Genomic DNA, 17,105 nt, shown 5'->3' with positions numbered 1-17,105 from the left:
AAAGCCAGACAAGTTCTCTGGAAAACAAAGAGCCAATCGCCCGTGTGCAGAATTCTGGACTCTGATAACTTGCCTCTCATCACAGTCTGTCCCCTGAATAGTTTTCAAGTGCTAGAAGGACAAGCATTTTGTCTCAGGGTTTACAACTTCTCCCAGACAAGTGTCAATGAAGAGTTCTGTGTTTAAGCCAAGTAAGGACGGGTTTGCCACAGAATGATCCTGCTTTCAGTAGTTACCGGGGTGACTGTAAGGGGCGGAACGGGAGCCGGCTCGGCACATGCCATGCGTGGTCCCGTCTATATCCTATTTTTACCTTGTGCGGTAATATAAGCAAAACGAAATCATTCATCCCGTCAACTAATTCTGTTCATTTAAATTCTATTAATATGGAGGTCTTTTTAGTACTTTAGTTGTACTAAAGCTTTATGGTTATGTAGATGTATAATCACGTATAGTTTAGATCTAGTTTCATATTTATGTACATTCAAGCAACACAGTCTTTAAAAGAGTTCCGTATGTTATTCGAGGCTTAGAATATCAGTAGTATGATTACTTTAAATTCCACTTTGAAAAAATCCTGTCATTTGCAACAACATGATGCCCTTGGTGGACATTACGCTAATAGAAATAAGCAAGACAGAGAAAGACAAACACCACATGGTATCACTTATATATGGAATCAAAAAAAAAAAATTTAAACTCATAGAAAGAGAAAGTTGAAAAGTTGTTGTCAGGGGTTGGGGGAAACAGGAAGAGGTTAGTAAAAGGGCACAAACTTTCAGTTATAAAATGAATAAGGTCTGAGGATCTAATGCTTCACATGGTGGCTACAGTTGGCAACACTTTATTGTATAACTGAAATTTTCTAAGAGAATAAAACTTAAATGTTCTCATCAAAAACTTTAAAAAGTATATGAGGCGTTAGCTGTGTTAACGCAGGACTGACTTCCACAATGTAAATGGACGTCGAATCATCATGCTATACACTGCGAATGTCTTACAATTTTATTTGTCAACTATACCTCAGTAAGGCTGGAAAAAAAAAAGAAAAAAATTGCAACGAAATAGTCACGTGACACAGCAAGCTTTTTTTCCCCCTTTATCGCATCTTTTCTCTCTTCTCCCAGGACCTCTCGAGAGCACTGTCTCACCACTAAGCACGGCCGCCTTGACGCAACTGAGAGCTAAGCAGCCCATTGCACACCAGCTTCCCGGGGGAGCACTTGCGCCCACAGAGCCGAGATGCGGCAGGCAGGGGCACGCATTTCATTGACCACCATCTGTAATGCCAGCCCCAGAGCCCAGCTGGGTGCTCCCAGCTGCTGTCTGGAAGTCAGGCATACAGGTGAGCCCACAGGTAAGATCCGCGTTCGACCATGTGGCACGGACCCTTCCTTTGCTCTTGCATCTGGCCACCTCCCACGGTACCAGGTCATCAGGTCTTGCCTGGCAGCTGAACTACGGAAAGGGGTGTTCCTGAGTCGCCTGCTGAAGAGCCACATCTGTGAGTGATGGCTGCCACTTCGCTGAGCACCTCAGTGCCCACGGGGCGCTCCTGCAAGGTGCCAAAGTTCAGCCACGCTCCGTACACAGTGCGTGACGTTTTCCGCCCAGGCTTCCCTTAGCAACTTTCTAGATGTCACCAAAGCCACTTACTTTTGCTCCACAGTCTGAAGGTGTTTTTAAAGTGAAACCGCCGTTTCCATTTTTACCAACAGTCGCTATCTCCCCGCAACCTCCCGCACTTCCCCCTGCCCACTCCCTGCTCTCCGGAGCATGAACCACCAAGAAAACCAAGTGTATATGACGCTCAGAATCGCTCCTCCCTTCCCACTCCAGTTGAGCTCACCAGGCCTGGTACCTGGTTCTCTAGAATGAAGAGTCCCCCAGGAGGCTCCCCGGTCCCTCCTCAAAGCAGACCTCTAACAGGCCAGGTACATCTAAAACCGAATGGTAGAACGCCTGAGGCTCAAGCTGGCACCCCCAGCGACAGGTGCCAAGTGCTACAAGTCTAGAAGACGGACCGTTTCAGCCTGGCTGGGCAAGCAGAGGCTTCGTTTTCAGTGGCTGATTGGCACTTCACTCGGCATTCATCAGCACATCCTCTCCAAACTCGAAGATAATTATATCCTAAACCCACTGCAAATGAAAACGGTTGTTTAGTGGTCCCTGATTCCTAACAGTTTATAATCCTACTCTTTAAGATCAGCAAACATGTTGTTTAAAACAGATTTTTTTAGTTTGAAATGTCGGTGGAAAGCGACAGTGACGTATAACGTGCTGGTTGCTGCCGCTTCTCCAATGCGGACGGGTGAAGGTGACCTGAACTGACGGCGATGATGGCACTTACTGTGCAGGCCCTGTCAACCAGCCACTGAGTGTTTTCCCCGAGGAAAGTGGGTTGGCTCCTACATCCCAAAAATCCAGATATACTTCTACGGTCTGATTAAAGTTTAGGAAATTCATATACATTCAGACAAGAGAAACTCAAGTTCATCAACAAGAAAGGAAATTAACAGTGATGATCAAGGGCTCACTGCTTCAGATTGAGGAGGTTCATATGCAGAGATACTAACTAATTGCCTCAAAAACCTCTAGTGTATTGGAGACTTAAGATATAAACCAAAACCAGACTGCACAGCGTGAGTACTTGCCAACACAATACGACATGGTACCCTAATTTATAACCTACTAAAATTAATATCCCAGATTCTTGTTGGTTAAGTAGACTTATTTGAAATGCAGTGACATTAATACCATATCAAAAACAGCCCAACCAAGAGATCTGTCCATCATTAGGTCCCTACCAACAACGCGCAAGCCGCAGACGGAAGAGCCACAATAAAACCCAGTGCAGCGGCAACGAGATACAGACTAACAACGTTTCAGTGACAATGATACAAGTAAGAACAGTAAGGACATGTGAACACTTTGTGGCACACCTCCAGGTACACCAAGGTAAAATGCAAGTAATAGATAAAAGAATCTTTTACGGCAGCTACTACCCTGCTCGCATGAAGGGCTGGCTAGAGAAAAGGCAGCCATCAGATGAAGTGAAAGAACTATTTTAAAACTAAAGCTATAAAAGGTCAACCATAGGACAGACCCAAAAAGTACATTCAAAGCTCAGAATGTCACTGTATTCTACATCAACAGAGATCACGGCTAATTATGGCTTAATGAATTCTCGGGCTTCCGGGAGCAAGGTTTTAATTTAGAGAAAGGAGTACTCTTAGCAAACACTGATCTGGGCCAAGAGATTTTTCACAACTTGTTAAATCAGAATGTCCAACACTCGACTGAAAATGTGGATTTTTGTCCTGTGGTGAGATGTAAAAATAAACTTAGTGGCTGTCCTCATACAGTTCCTTGCAAAAGAACAGTCGAAAGAAGCTGCCAGCCTTGCCCAAAATAAAGCGCCACCCTGTATCTTGGGAGGCGTATCAAAGGAAATTGGGCAAAACATTCAAAAGTAGCCGAGAGTGTGAGACACAATCTTATAACTGGGAGATGCATCCACACACTCATGTGTATTCTTTATATTTGGTTTAATTTTGTACTCTTCTGTTTCTTTCATTGAGGAGGTGGGGGAGAGACAGAGAGAGAGAGACAGAGAGACAGAGGCGGGGGAGGGAGAGGGAGAGAGAGAGGGAATGGTCATACAGTTATGTATGTTATATTTTGAAAACACCAGTACCTAATTTCCCACTGGAGTCAGAAACCAGGACCCAGCAACAAGAATAAACTGGTGGTTCCCAATTACTTGCTGTGCTGGAAGCTTCAAACCAGGCCTTCTCTACAGACATACTTTCTATTGACTCTCGAAACACACCTTGCTCAGCAATGGAACTAGCTGGGCTATGGCACGTGTGTATATAAACTGCTCTCCAGGCAAATCGGCCTCCTACAGAGATGAAGAAACTTCTTCTACATCTTTACGGAAGGACCTAGAATAGTATTTTCCAAATTCCAAATCGTGAACCACTTAGAGGGGTTGTGAAAACTACTGGATGGTGACTGGTATATATTTTAATGAAACAATCAAGTAGAACATACCATTATCTGAGGGCATCCCACATAGTAAATAACTATTCATTTGTGAGACATCCATATTAGTTACGTATATGATGTGTGAGTACGTGTGGTGTGTCTGGGTCACTGCAGAAAATGTAAAATGATTACAATCAAAAAAGTCTAAGTGCCACTTATCTAGCACAGACATGAAAAAGATTACATATCGGTGAAGGTCAGGTGGCTTCAGAGCTAAGCATCCTTGTCCTACTGTAGCGAAATCCCATCTGAATCCTCCCTACCCCCATCCCAGTCCCACCCAAGCCTTCTAGAGTCAGCGTCTAAGAAGACCTGAGGGTTAGGAAGACTCTTCTAAAAGTAGAATTCCTGGGGTGGGGGGTGGGTGGGGAGGTGGTGGGATACAAACCAAGTTACTAAAACTGAGGGGTTCCGAACACAGCGTAACAATGTCTAAGGAGACTCGGGAACTTTCTCAAGGACTTTTAAATACTGAAGTGTGACACATACAAATGACAATCACATCCCACTACAATCCTAAACTTTGAATGAGTATTCATTTATTTATGATCTTTTACATAGGTTGCGAGAGTTGTTCGTGGGGCTCTAGCTTAAATGAAAAAGAAAAAAAAAAGTATAGATTGTTGCCTTTCTCTTTCTGTGTAAGTGCTACAATACAAGAGGTTTGTTTTGCAGGGGCCAGAGGGCACTTCTGACATACTCAATTACCTACGTGCCCAGAACACAAAAACGGAGTCCTAGAATGTTTTCTGGGGCTGCGGAATTTCTAATTTTATTATCACTAAATTATACTAAAATACCTTTCTAACCTCTCTGGAGAACTTAGTCTAATACCCAACGATCCTTTGAAGTCTGAAATATTTTCGCCTGAAAAGGAAGCTTATAGTCTTCATTCAACTAGAAGTTAGAGATAATGGAGAAATTAAAGGTGAATCAAACCGAGATAAAGATCTATAGAGGAGTAACTTAGGGTCATGTCAGTGCTTAAATGACCTCTGTGTAGAGCAGGCGTGTGGGCCAGTCTAAGGAGAAGAGGAGAATTTACACAGAAAAGACCTGGGTTGGTGCGAATGACCCAGATGTGTGGCTAAAACAAGCAAACAGGAGAGCACAGTGGGCTTAGCTGGACAGACCTTTACCAGGAGCTGCATGTAGATTTTAAAGAACACGAAAAGTATAGTTAGATGGAGGGAAGGAGTATAGCTAGGAGGAAGGTCACAAAGGAAAATGGAGAAATCCTTATTTCTGACGGCACTGGGGACACGTGTCAGGACAGGCAGATCCTTATTCCCACGAGGTCTGAGCAAAGGGTATGAATGAGGCCCACACGCCGCACATCTCCTCTGCCCCCAGCAAACCCCAAGGCAGGCAAACTCTGCCCACAGGTGCCCCCGCCACCTGCTCCCACAATCGCCCTCCAAGGCCGGGTTCAAATTTAGCATTCTTGGACTCCCCAGGGTCCCCTGCCAGAAAGCGGTAGCAAGGACAGAACTGCTCCTGACCACGGCCTGCTCCCCTCCCCTCTCCATCCCCGGCTCGGCCCCACACCAGCGCGGGGAGACAGTCCTCTTCGAGTCTTGTACCGCTGCGGGTTTTACTGGCTGTGCCATCGCTGCGAGGCCCTGACTGCTCTTTCCACGGGTCACGACGTGGGCTGTTTGTGAGATGAGGTCACATATCCGCCTGAGCAAGAAGCAGGTTCATTTGCCGCTTGCTACAAAAGCATGGATCCCCCCAGCTCAGGGCTCCTTCGCTGTGACACCCACCCACGGAGAGCACAGCATCCACCCAGATGCACCGTGGAACGTGGGGGCAAGGAGAGCCGACGCGAACATGCCAGCGCTCATGCTGCTTGCTGCGCTGTGAGCGAGCGAGCCCCTCGTCTCTGACCCAGGAATCTCACGACTTCTGTACATCGGCTCAAATGGAATCCCAAGTCGTATACTCTCTGAAGGATTTTAGGCAAACACCTGCCCAGATTCATGCTCCATGCTCGGCCTTCACAAAGAGCTGTCTCTGGCTGCCCCGTCAGCCCCGGGAGTGGCCGTCTGGTGGCCTGGTCTACCCTTCGGAAAACGGACTCGGGGTGGAGATCCGCACAGGCCCTGGGAATGGACTAGGACCCTTTGGGCGGGGAACTGAAGGATCAGGGGTACCAAGGCCTGGTCTGCAGGGGTACAGTGAGAGCTCCGGACAGACACACCCTCTTGGTCCTGCCGACCACTCTCCCTGTGGAGAGGGGTGTGGCTGGAGGACAGCCAAAGCAGCGTCCTCTGAAATATGGGATGGAAAGTGAGGTCCCTTGTGCAGGCCTAAAGTCGGCCCTAGGCCAGGGAAGGGCAGTCAGTGGTCCTCAAAGGGACACATAAGAGGGTCAAGCTTTAAAAATTAAGTGGCTAAGTTCTCATCCCCATTCTACCTCTAGATGTTTGGATGACCTTGACTTCGCTGGGCCTCAGTTTCCCAGTGATTCAAGTTAAATAAGATGCTCTCTAAAGTGCACTTCAAGTCTAAGCACCTGTGATTCCAGAAACCAGGACTCGAGGTTGGGGCCTCACAGCAAAACAAAAAAATGAACGGAGCAAACCGAGCCACAAACACCTAACGCGGCCGCGCTGGGCAGTGTGCGCGCATCGCTTACTTGTTCAGAAGAAAAGACTATGAAGGGGAAAGATGGGGTTCCTCAGGAGAGGCCAGGGGAGGGCCGGAGGCGAGTGATAAGCACGGGACAGCCAGGAGGTGCACGGGCGGCCCCCGGCCCCACCGGCACTCCGGAAGTGAAAATGTATTTCCCGACTGAGCACAGAAAGGGGGCCCCCGGGAAACCATCTCTCTCATCTCACACGTTTCTTGCAATTAGGGGATCACCTCGGCAGAGGAACCGAGAAGGTGCTTTCTCAGTGTCAGCTCTGCCCCCTGCGGCTCCCGGCGGAGGCTGCGGCAGGGTTTGGAGGGTTCTGCACCTCCTCTCCTGGCCCCATGCTCTTCCAGTTCTCTGAGCTCAGCTGAAAGGGTCTTGTCACCTAGACACCACGAATATGCTAGGTGGCTGCTGCTGAGGGCAGAATAAACCGAAAGATCTGGGATGGCTCTAGTCTGAGCCCTCACTTTCGGCTGGATGGAAAAGTCCCTTGTGGGCACAGAAATAGTCACACGGGAAGAGGTACGATTGTTCTTTAATTTGATCAATGCTGAAATACCCACTCGCCTTTCCCGCCACGTCGTGCCCTGTGACACGATGGCACCCGGGGTGTCCCATCCCACTTCTGGTGACTCAGGATCCTGTTTACTTATAGCAGTCACTTCTACCTCTGTCCGGCTACCTCCAAAGGACGATGATACGAGAGGCATCAGCAGGAACACAAATACAGGTGTGGCTCGTTAGGCCCGGCCCTGTACTTAGTTCAAACACGGGGTCACTTACACGATGTGACATAAACAAGAGCTCCAAAAGTCTCCCCTTACCATACGCCCTAAACACCAACTCCTCGTGACTGGTTTAGGGCAGGAGACTGCCCAGGTTGACATCACAGTCGCTTTGGCTGGTGTCCTCGGCGCAGGGGGCCTTGGCCGGGAGCAGAAGGAAAACGGGGAAGAAGCTGGAAGGGGCGTGGGCGCGGGGGCAGGCCCTCCTCTGTGGCGACCGGAGCAGCTCCGCTTTTATTTCTTGACCTCTTGAGCCAAAACACGTTAAAAGCTGCCGGACTTAGAAATTATAGACCTCGGAGTTCCCCGATAAGATTATCGACAGGACGATTGCAGATCAATCCGTCGTCAGCCATTACCACCAGGAACGTTTTGTGCCCTAGGAGAGTTAAGTTTTACAGAGGGAGAAGAAATGGGAGGACACACACAGGGCCTCTGGAGGGACCACAGCACAGGCTCCTGACAGCCAGGCACAGAGCAGAGACCAGTATCATGAGGGGGCTGTTTATTTCCATGGTGATCCCAGTCGGTTAAATGGCATAAAGTAAAGACATACGGAAAATCGTGACCAGCTCTCAGAGAAGGACATGAGACAGGCTGACCCCAAGCTCAAACATGCCACTGTGCTCCCACACCTCCAACTGTGTAATTAACGTCATGTGAAAATCACTATGGCCATGATTTAAAACAATAAAAACATTTGGCAAAACGTAGATTGTTGTTCCGTGGAGTCAGATGCGCCTTGCATCAATGTTCCTCAGATGATGGCTCTTCCTCGGAATCTGAGAGGAATAAGAATTCTGTAGAACTATATTTATTGACAAAAAAAAATATGGCCAGTGTATTTCGTTAAGTGGAAAATTCCTTAACGAAAGAGTATTTCCACTAGAAACACATACGTGTAAAATATTCCAAAATGTAAACATATCTCAGGGCAAAAGGATTGTAATTTTTTTTAATTTAACTGTATTTTCTAATTTTTTTCTACAGTGCCATGTGTGGGTTTTGGGGGGGTAGGGGGTTAAGTTTTAAAAATATGAAACAGCATGTTCATTCAGCCTGGAAAGGAGAGGAGAGCCTTCATCACCAGCACCCACGGCTCCCTGCACAGCCGGTGCTGCGCCTCTGCTGCCCCCTTGTGGCATGGGAAGACCTGACACCCGAAGCTCGCGATGACCTTGGAGAGCTTCCTCTTCTGCTTTCCCCAGTTCATGGCCTGGATGTGTCCCCCACTCATGAACACCAGTCTTCCACAGCAGAAAGTGCTAGGAAGGGCGTGGCAACTCCTGTCTGCCCAGGATGCTAACGTGATGGACACGGAGTCCGGTCGGTGGGGGTCAGGACCCAGGGAACCACTTTGGCGGGAATGAACGTGGAGACAAGAAGGAACGCAGCCTCAGGAGACTAATGGCCTACGGTAGCTGTGAAACCAGAATCCTCAGGTGGTATTGGAGACATCTCCAATATGTTTACTTACCTCTGTGGTGAGCCTAAAGAGCACCGAAGGTGGCTGCCCTTGACCTGCTCTATGAGTACACACTCGCAGAAATGCAGAGGGAAACTTCAGTGCGGTCACGGCATCCAATACTCCCCCTGATGGTAGTTTTAACTTTATGACTAGGTCAGTGTGCTGTTCCAGCTACAAACCACGAAGATTTAGGAAATGGGAGCCACATTTAATGTTCTTATCAAAGGACATGCAAACAGATTTAACCTGATCCTTTAGCATTTGCTAAATTGTCAGCAGGCATTAATAGGATGTCCAGACAAATACTTTACTCTCAAAGCGTAGGTACGCACCACGTACACACACAAACACACACATTCTGTTTGAAACTTCTCAGTTCTTAACCCTAGACCTTAACCTCTTTCTCTTGCATATGACTGAGGGATACAGCTCAACATGGAAGCTCCAGAGTCAGATTGCCTGCATTCGATGCGGCTCTCGCATATACTGTGTGACCTTGGGCAAATCACCTAACCTTTCTGAGTCTCAGTTACCTTCTCTTTATCATGGGGATAGCAACAGAATCACACTCAGGGGACTGTTGGAAGGTTAAATGACTTAATATCTGTAAAGTGCTGAAAACAGTGCCTGGCACGGGAAGTACTAGAGGAACTCATTAACTCACTCCTTCCTTTAGCTGCATTTCGAAATGGCTTTGACATGTCATTAATTAATTAGTTCATTAATTTTTAAAAACAGTAATTAAAAAACATTTCATTTGTGATGGGACACGCATGTGCCTGTGCACGCACGTGTTTGTGTGTACATGTGTACGCATGGTGCGCGTGCATGCGTGCGTATGTGCGTGCATGTGGCAGAAACAGGTGGGTGAAGAACAGCCATCCTGAGCACCCTGGCACAAGCATCCTGTCAGAGTGATCGCCCCCACTTTCCTTCCAGCTCTGGTCCTGGATCGGCCCCCCATCCCCCACCTTCCATTAGGCAGTTCGATCAGCTCCTCACGCCACGACGCTCACCTGTTGGTATTCTCCAGAACTTCAACCTTCTTCCGAAGCTCCAAGTTCTCGGTTGAACAAGACTCCACCCTGCAGAGGGGAGAGAAAAAAGAAAATTCATTTCATCAGGAGAGCAAACGCTAAGCCAGGAGCTCAGATGACAGTAAGTGGGGGTCAGAGAAAGAAGATGGGGAGTCAAGTACTCTAGGGAGGTGAAGGGAAAACCTTGGCCAACCTGAGTTGGGAAGATGAGTGAGAGACAAGAAAAAAAAACAGAAAGAGCTGAGTACCAAAGTGCCTTGAGAATAGAAAATGAATAGGGAAGATGCAAAATATAAACTTTTAGGGTGTTCCAACCTTGCTTTCTCTCGCCTCTTCCCCACCACTCTCAATGCCCACACACTTCCTCCTCTAGACCACAGGGGAGCCAAATGGTATTTAATCCGTATTTTTCTAACAGCCATCTTGATATTCTAGGCTTTCCAGAAGAGCAAAAGCTGCCTTCGACTGTTTTTGTGAAGAGTCACTTGCCTATAGCATGAATTCCAGTGGACAGAAAACTGACTTTTTTCACTCCCTGACTGCTTGCTCTAGGGCGTGAGAGAGTGTGGCCGACGGGAGCCAATTCGTCAGCACTGCTCCTTTCAGCGGAGACAGAGCCTCTCCTCCGAGGAGTTGCAGGAATGGGCGAGAATATTAATATCTGTGCCTGTTTGAAAGGAAGCCTTCAAGGACTCAAGGATCTTTGGCTGGAAACAGTGTGGTACAAACGCCTACCGAGACTGCGTATACTTTTTACTTCTTGCCTAATAAGGTTCCCCCCTGAACACCACTAGGTGGCAGGCAAAACACAGCTTATAAACTACTGGGTTTTGCTGGGAACCGGGCTGAGAACTTCATCTGCTTCTCGTGGAAAGCAGATGCTTTGCGCACTATGTAGATTGCCCAATAAACATAACCAGTTTGGCAGGAGGCTTACTTTTTCTCTAAGCTGTCCATGTATTCTTTCTTCTTTCTCCTACTTTCCTGGGCAGAAATCTGAGACATAAGGGAAGAAAAAGGATTACGTTCCAGTTATACCAGTAAACGGCAGAAGAGGCCCTTAGCACAGAAATCATGAAAGCCCCGCTTGCTTTTCAGCCGCTCCCCGTTTGTTTATTCTGCTGGCTCATCTACTCATCGTGGCTACTGTCTGTCCTCCCTGGTTTCAACCAGCCTATGCTCTGACCCGCTTCCCAGCAAACCAGGCCCCCCGCGGGAAGGACAGTGGGCCGGAAGTCAGAACAGAGCAGGTGGGCGGCAAACCATCGGTATGGTCTTAGAGAAATGATTTCAACTCCACGGACCTCAGCTGGCTCAACTATAATCTATAAAATAAGACAGTTGGGCTTGGTCACATATAAATTCCTGGGGGTTCTGCACACGTGTGAAGAATTATAACTAAGCTCTATCCTTCTTCCCCTCTTTGCCTCCTGCCTCCTGCTCCGCCCATGCCTTAGCCCCGCCCCTAGGCCTTACCATCTCTAATTCCCACTCTAGCACCCTTAGGACTAGGAGGCTGCTAAACCCCAGTACACAGAACAATGGTCTGCAGAATTTTTTTAAATAAAAAAAAAATCCCCCATCGAGAAGAAAAAATTAAGAAAGGACCCAGGGTGTACCTATATTTATTTATTTATAAATGATATAAAGGCCTACTAGTGGGAAATATTGTGTACATCATAAAACAGAAATTGAAAAGGCTGAGCCTTTTTAAAAAATCGATTTAAACAAGAGTTCTAATATGTTCCTCCCACCCCTGACTGAATCATCTTGGGCACCAGGGAGCGAGCCCATCCAAAATGGGGATCCATGGACCCGGAGGATGGATGGAGGCGCTGGAGGAAGACAGGGGCAAGCGGTGACTGTGCTGCTAGTCCTGGGCCGAGTCTCGGTCCCGATCGTGGGACGGGCCGGTGTTGGCCCATGGGAAGACAGGGAGGGCACATGGCCCCCTTCTGCTCACGGTCTCTGCTCACAGAAGTACCTAGACTTGAAGGGCTCACCTTATTCTTGATTTTCCTCCGGATTTTCTTCAGGGCCTTCTCCTCCGATTTGGTCAGAGGCAGTTTGGTGGGGATGGGGTAGCCCTCGGCGATCAGGGTCCGCTTCTCCTCCTCTGTCAGGACCAGCGGGCCTGATCCCTGCAGTTTCTGTGCAGACCAAGGAGCAGAAAAAGGTCAGAGAAGAAGGGCTGGGCACACTGAAGCCACACCTCCTGAGGGGGCGAGAAGAGCCTGTTGTAATATCTTGCAAAAGGCTGAGAGGAAAGGATGCCCCTGCGCTTCCGCTGAGAATCGGGTATCCTGAAGGAAAAGCAGATGGAGAAGTGGTATAACCCAAGGAAGGCAAGGGAAAGGTAAGGAAACCTCCACCTGTTATTTCCTAGAAGGCAATCCACTAGCAATCGTGCCAAAGGTAAGAGCACAGACTTCACTTCCCACATCTCTAGAGATGCCTGGCCTTGGGGTGACGACGGGTTCCTGTGAAGCTCCGCTCTGCTTGTGGGAACGAGTTTTGTTGTTTCTGAAAATGCCGTTTTGCAAGATGCTCTCTATTCTCTAGGAGTCGCTTCCTGCCCTCCACTTACTACTCACAGGTCAGGACACCCAGGGCTGCACCTGCAGGCGCCTCCCAAGGACGGTTCTGGCTTTGGTACAGCCCCCAGCCTGGCTATCAATGAAGATGACAACTGTCGCTCATCTCACTTAACCCATCACGGAATAACGCATTTCTAACTAGTCAAACAGACTGAGTCCCTAGCGTGTACTCGCTCCGCGTTACATGCCACGGAGGACTCAAAACAAACTCCAGCTCTCCAGCAGCTTATGATCAAAGCTGAGACCTGACTGAACACATGAAAGGATGACAGCAATTAAATGATAACCTGCTATATTAACTCAGGGAGCACTGAAAATTTAGTCAACACTTATAGGAGCGTGAGTGATGAGGGAAGGCTCGGGATAGGAGATAAGACTTGAATGAGGCCTCTTTTAAAAAAAAAAAAAAAAAGGAGATGATTTACACGAGAGAGAAGGGCATTTTAAGCAAAAGGCAGTATCTGAAAAGTGAAGGTGCTGCTCTGCCCGGAGTGGGTAAGGAGTTCCTGAAACGGCAGAGCGTGGAGACACCTGACTCAGAGCGGGCTTGACGGCACAGGTGAGGGAAACACATACGGTCACTGAGAAGGGCGTGACCCTGGGAGGACTTCCTCCATGAACGTAAACCGTGGCGGGACGTCAGATACATGGGATGAAAGCTAGTCTAGTAATCAGAGGGGTCGAGTGAGAGTGGGGAAGGTAGAGGCAGAGTGGAAAGAGTTAATAATCCCCTTGTCCTTTGTAATGGTGATATAAAAGAACGTGGCCACCGATCTAGAACTTTCTGGGACTGGCCGAATTCAAGTTTTCAAAATTATGTTAAGACGGTTCTGATAGAATTTTTAAATATTCTCATTTCGTTCAAACTTTCTCTACGTGATATTATAAATTTAGTGAGATTATAATTTTATCATTCTTAAGATTTCATAGAAATCAATTCATTCCTCAGAACAATAAAAAGTTAATTTTCTATCCCTATTTTTTATTTGGAAAATGGTGCCCTTAGATACGTTAGGGATGGATGATGGCTCATGACTTCTAACCCGTCACTGGTTGAGTCAGACCACCAAGAAAAAGGGATAAACTATATTTTTGAGCTTTAGACATCAAAGCATTGAAGCTCAGAGAGCTTTTTAAGTTTGTCAAAGATTACTTACTTAAAAATTAAGTTACTTCCTATTGTAAGTTGTAAGGATCACCAAAATTGATGGTAAATATTTGTGATAGAATTCTGAGGGAAAAAAACAACACATTTTTATTCCTCGTGCTTATGGGTATACAAAACAAACATAAATAAAACCGGAAGTGTGCATGGGGAAAAGAGAGAATTATGTTAGCATGGTGAGATTATACGAAGTTTTTAAAATGTCCTTTAAGATGGTTACCACCTTGTTTTAAACCTAAGACTTCCTTACGAGAATAAAAATGAAGTGGCCTTGATTGGCACCCGGCCTGGGAGAAGCTCCAAGTGACAAACGGAAAGGGTTCGAGTCCAGAGATGCCGGCACAGACTTACGTGAGGTGCTGTGAGCAGGGGAGAACTGGAAAGTGTGGAGGGGGCCCGCACCACGGCTCGGGCTGGACTGTGCGTCTGGGCCGGGCCGAAGGGGTGCAGGCGCGGGCTGGGGCTCAGGCTGCCCTCCGAGTCACTGCTGTGGCTGCTGGGAGGGGTGGGCGGTAGGTGCAGGTGGTCCACGGAGGCTGGGGGAAGGGAAGCAGATTTCATCCATCAGAGAGCAGCGAAGCAGGGCTTGGGGATGGCTAAACGGCTGTATATCCACACAGCACAACTGGGGACAGCTGGACAGAAAAATGAGGCAGTTCCTTGAGCTGATAAGGAAAAATCTCCAAGATGCGCTGTTAAGAGGGTGGAGGAAAATCAAGGTACAGTACAGTGTATAGAGTAGCCCCCCTTTTGTATGAAAAAGGAAAGACAGAGAATACAGACTTATATTTGCTTGTACCTGCATAAAGAAACCCTGGATAACATATAAAAAACTAAATTACGACCTAATGGCGGGGGAAATTAGGGTAGACAGGGAACGTGTTGGCATAACTTTTCACTGTATTTATTCAGGATCGTTTCTATAGTTGGACTTGTAACCTAAGCGAATGTATTATGACCTTTAAAAAAAACTAAAGTGAAATCTGGGAGCCCATGAGGCTTTGAGAAAAGCTTATTTGTTTCCGGAGGAATGTGCACGGCGAGATGCCAGGCATTCTGCATTCACAGCACTGAATCCACATGTAGATAAGTAGGCCTGGAAAACAGACGGGGGGCACAGGGGCTTTGTCCTGCAAAGCCCCCCATCATCTGAGAGTCCACCCCTCGTCCATCCTCAGGGAGGTAAGGTACACACACTCTTTGCCAGGGCCCATTAGCCTCGGCCGGTACCTCGGTCGGTACCTCGGGCATCTCCGGGGCAGCGGGGAGGGGCCCCTAAACAGAGAATCCACTCTCGGTTCAACCTGACAAGAGAGCTCTGGGGTCTCGCTCCTTTTTCCGAGCGGTGGATCTTTCCGCTGTGCTCGAATACCCTGACGGCCAGCTGCTATTAGTGAGCCAAGGCACGTGACCTTGGTCAGCCTTTCACACCACACCTTCCTGGGGATCCCGGGACAACACAGCCCTCAGCACAGCGGCTCTGAACTGGGCACAGCACCTGGGTGCCTGGGTGCCTCACACACGCCTGGCCTTGCTAGGCCAGAGAGCTGCTAGGGGCTGTGGGCGAAAAAGGGGCTTTGCAATAAACCTGACCAGCTCAGGGGGTCTACATGGCAGGCCTGACAAGTCCAGTGGCTAAAAGTGGCCACACAGGATGATCTGATCACGAATTCCTAACTGGGCAGGTCACAGCGGGCAGTCACGTCCCAGGCCTATAGCTTCCTCAGCAAAGGTCAGTCTTTACCTTGAGTGAGCCCTGTCCAGCGTTCTTATGCATCTGGGATAACATATTTTGAAATGTCAGAGTAACTTCCTTTTCCTACTCCTCAAAGGCGCGACCGCCAGCACCAGAGCACGAGATCCCCAGGGCACGAGACCACAGGACCCCACATTGTTATCTTGTTCGCCCCCACACCAGCTCTGTGTGCTGTAAAAGTTCATTATTAACTAGCCTGACTCACCAATGTAAAGGACGCATCTCTCCCCTTTGCCTTTTTTCCAATTCTAGAGATTTCCCGACTTCGCTTCCTGCCAGCCCCTAATCTACCACCAGGGGATTTCATGAAACCCTCCCTTTTGTCTAATGTATAAAATAAGCTGCAAAACCTCCATCCTCCAGAGCATTTTCTCATTCTGCTGAGGCGTTGCTTCCCAGCAACTGTCATCAGTTTGGCTCAAATAAACTCATAAAACGACTACAGGTCTGGATGCTTCCTATGGCAACGGGGCCTCAGCCCTGTCCTCTCTTCTTTGTCAAACAGAGACTGCCTGACGTGGCACCAGTGGGAAGGGTCCTTCTGAGGCGCGTCTCCTCTCCCGAGGAGAGCGACCCCACCCAGAGCGTCTTGAGAAGGTCGACCAAGGTCCCCAGTGCCCTGAATGCCTATGCGCTTATGGTGCTGAGGGGCTCTAGGCCGTGGCAGCCCACGTAGGCACACCGAACCCTGAGCCTGTAAATGCCTCAAGGTTATGAACTCGCAACGCGAAAGACGACCAACCACAAACAGCCAACGAGGTTTCAGGCTGAAGCCCAGGCGACCTCGGCCTCTCGTCTGTAAGTCTCTCCTGGGCCTCCGGCTGGCGGAGTGCTCCTCACCACTTCCGGTTTGGCGCTGCCTGGTTCGAATGATTTTTGCTCAAAATTTATAAATGCCTCAGTTTACCTTTCGACAATGGTAGAAACAACAACAACAACAACAACAACACACAGAGGCAGACTAAGCCATAGGGGCCCCTGCTGCCTGCCACGCTGTGCTGTTATCTGGAGAACCAGCCAAGAGACCTCACGCTTACGTGTCTCTTCCACTTGAAACAGCCCAGGTTACTCTAATCCTTTTCTCCTTTCTAAGCAGAAGGTGCTCCCCCCTCTAACACACACACAAAAGAAATGACAGGAAAAGTGAAACAAGCTTGAATCTCCTCTTTCCTACCTATGAAGATACTGACCTGGCCACAGGTGCCTCAGTCTCGGATTTCCAAATACCAGGTGAAATGCCAGTCCTAGGTGACTGGAAGGGCCGGCTCAGCAAGCTCTCTGCCCAGAAGCTCTGAGGCATTCAAGGGTATTGAATTTCCTGACCTCTCTGTTTGTCCAGGATAACGAGCAAAGCCTGACGTTTACTTCACTTTGAGACACTTTTCCTCCAGTGACCCCAGATTCCGAAGCCACTGTGGGATTCACTGGTGCAGTTAGGACACTCTCGGAGGCGTATTGCCACATCAATTAAAAGAGCAAGATGTATTTGATAGTAATAACCGGTGTCGGAAAAAAACGAAAGAAATCACAGCAGTATATTAAGCTGAAAGGCACGAACGTATATCACTCACCGCAAAAGAAATACTGTCTCAATATGGAGTCTATT

General features: G+C 48.1%; 1 protein-coding gene across 1 annotated transcript in view; it reads right to left on the bottom strand.

Annotated features, from left to right (window-relative positions):
• Positions 1 to 17,105, bottom strand: part of CREB3L2 (cAMP responsive element binding protein 3 like 2) — a 112,629-nt gene that overhangs the window by 12,496 nt on the left and 83,028 nt on the right. The window contains exons 5-12 of the mRNA XM_011359503.2: positions 14,095 to 14,279; positions 11,985 to 12,131; positions 10,919 to 10,977; positions 9,961 to 10,029; positions 8,893 to 8,913; positions 6,993 to 7,007; positions 6,230 to 6,275; positions 1,376 to 1,390 (exon numbers count right to left, since the gene is read on the bottom strand). Coding sequence (XP_011357805.1) covers positions 1,376 to 1,390; positions 6,230 to 6,275; positions 6,993 to 7,007; positions 8,893 to 8,913; positions 9,961 to 10,029; positions 10,919 to 10,977; positions 11,985 to 12,131; positions 14,095 to 14,279 — 557 coding nt within the window. The remainder of the gene's footprint in view (positions 1 to 1,375; positions 1,391 to 6,229; positions 6,276 to 6,992; positions 7,008 to 8,892; positions 8,914 to 9,960; positions 10,030 to 10,918; positions 10,978 to 11,984; positions 12,132 to 14,094; positions 14,280 to 17,105) is intronic.

Source organism: Pteropus vampyrus, unplaced genomic scaffold (assembly GCF_000151845.1).
Source record: "Pteropus vampyrus isolate Shadow unplaced genomic scaffold, Pvam_2.0 Scaffold48, whole genome shotgun sequence".
Lineage (NCBI taxonomy): Eukaryota > Metazoa > Chordata > Mammalia > Chiroptera > Pteropodidae > Pteropus > Pteropus vampyrus.
The sequence above is the reverse complement of the archived record's forward strand: the minus strand, read 5'-3'. Positions and strand labels throughout refer to the sequence as shown.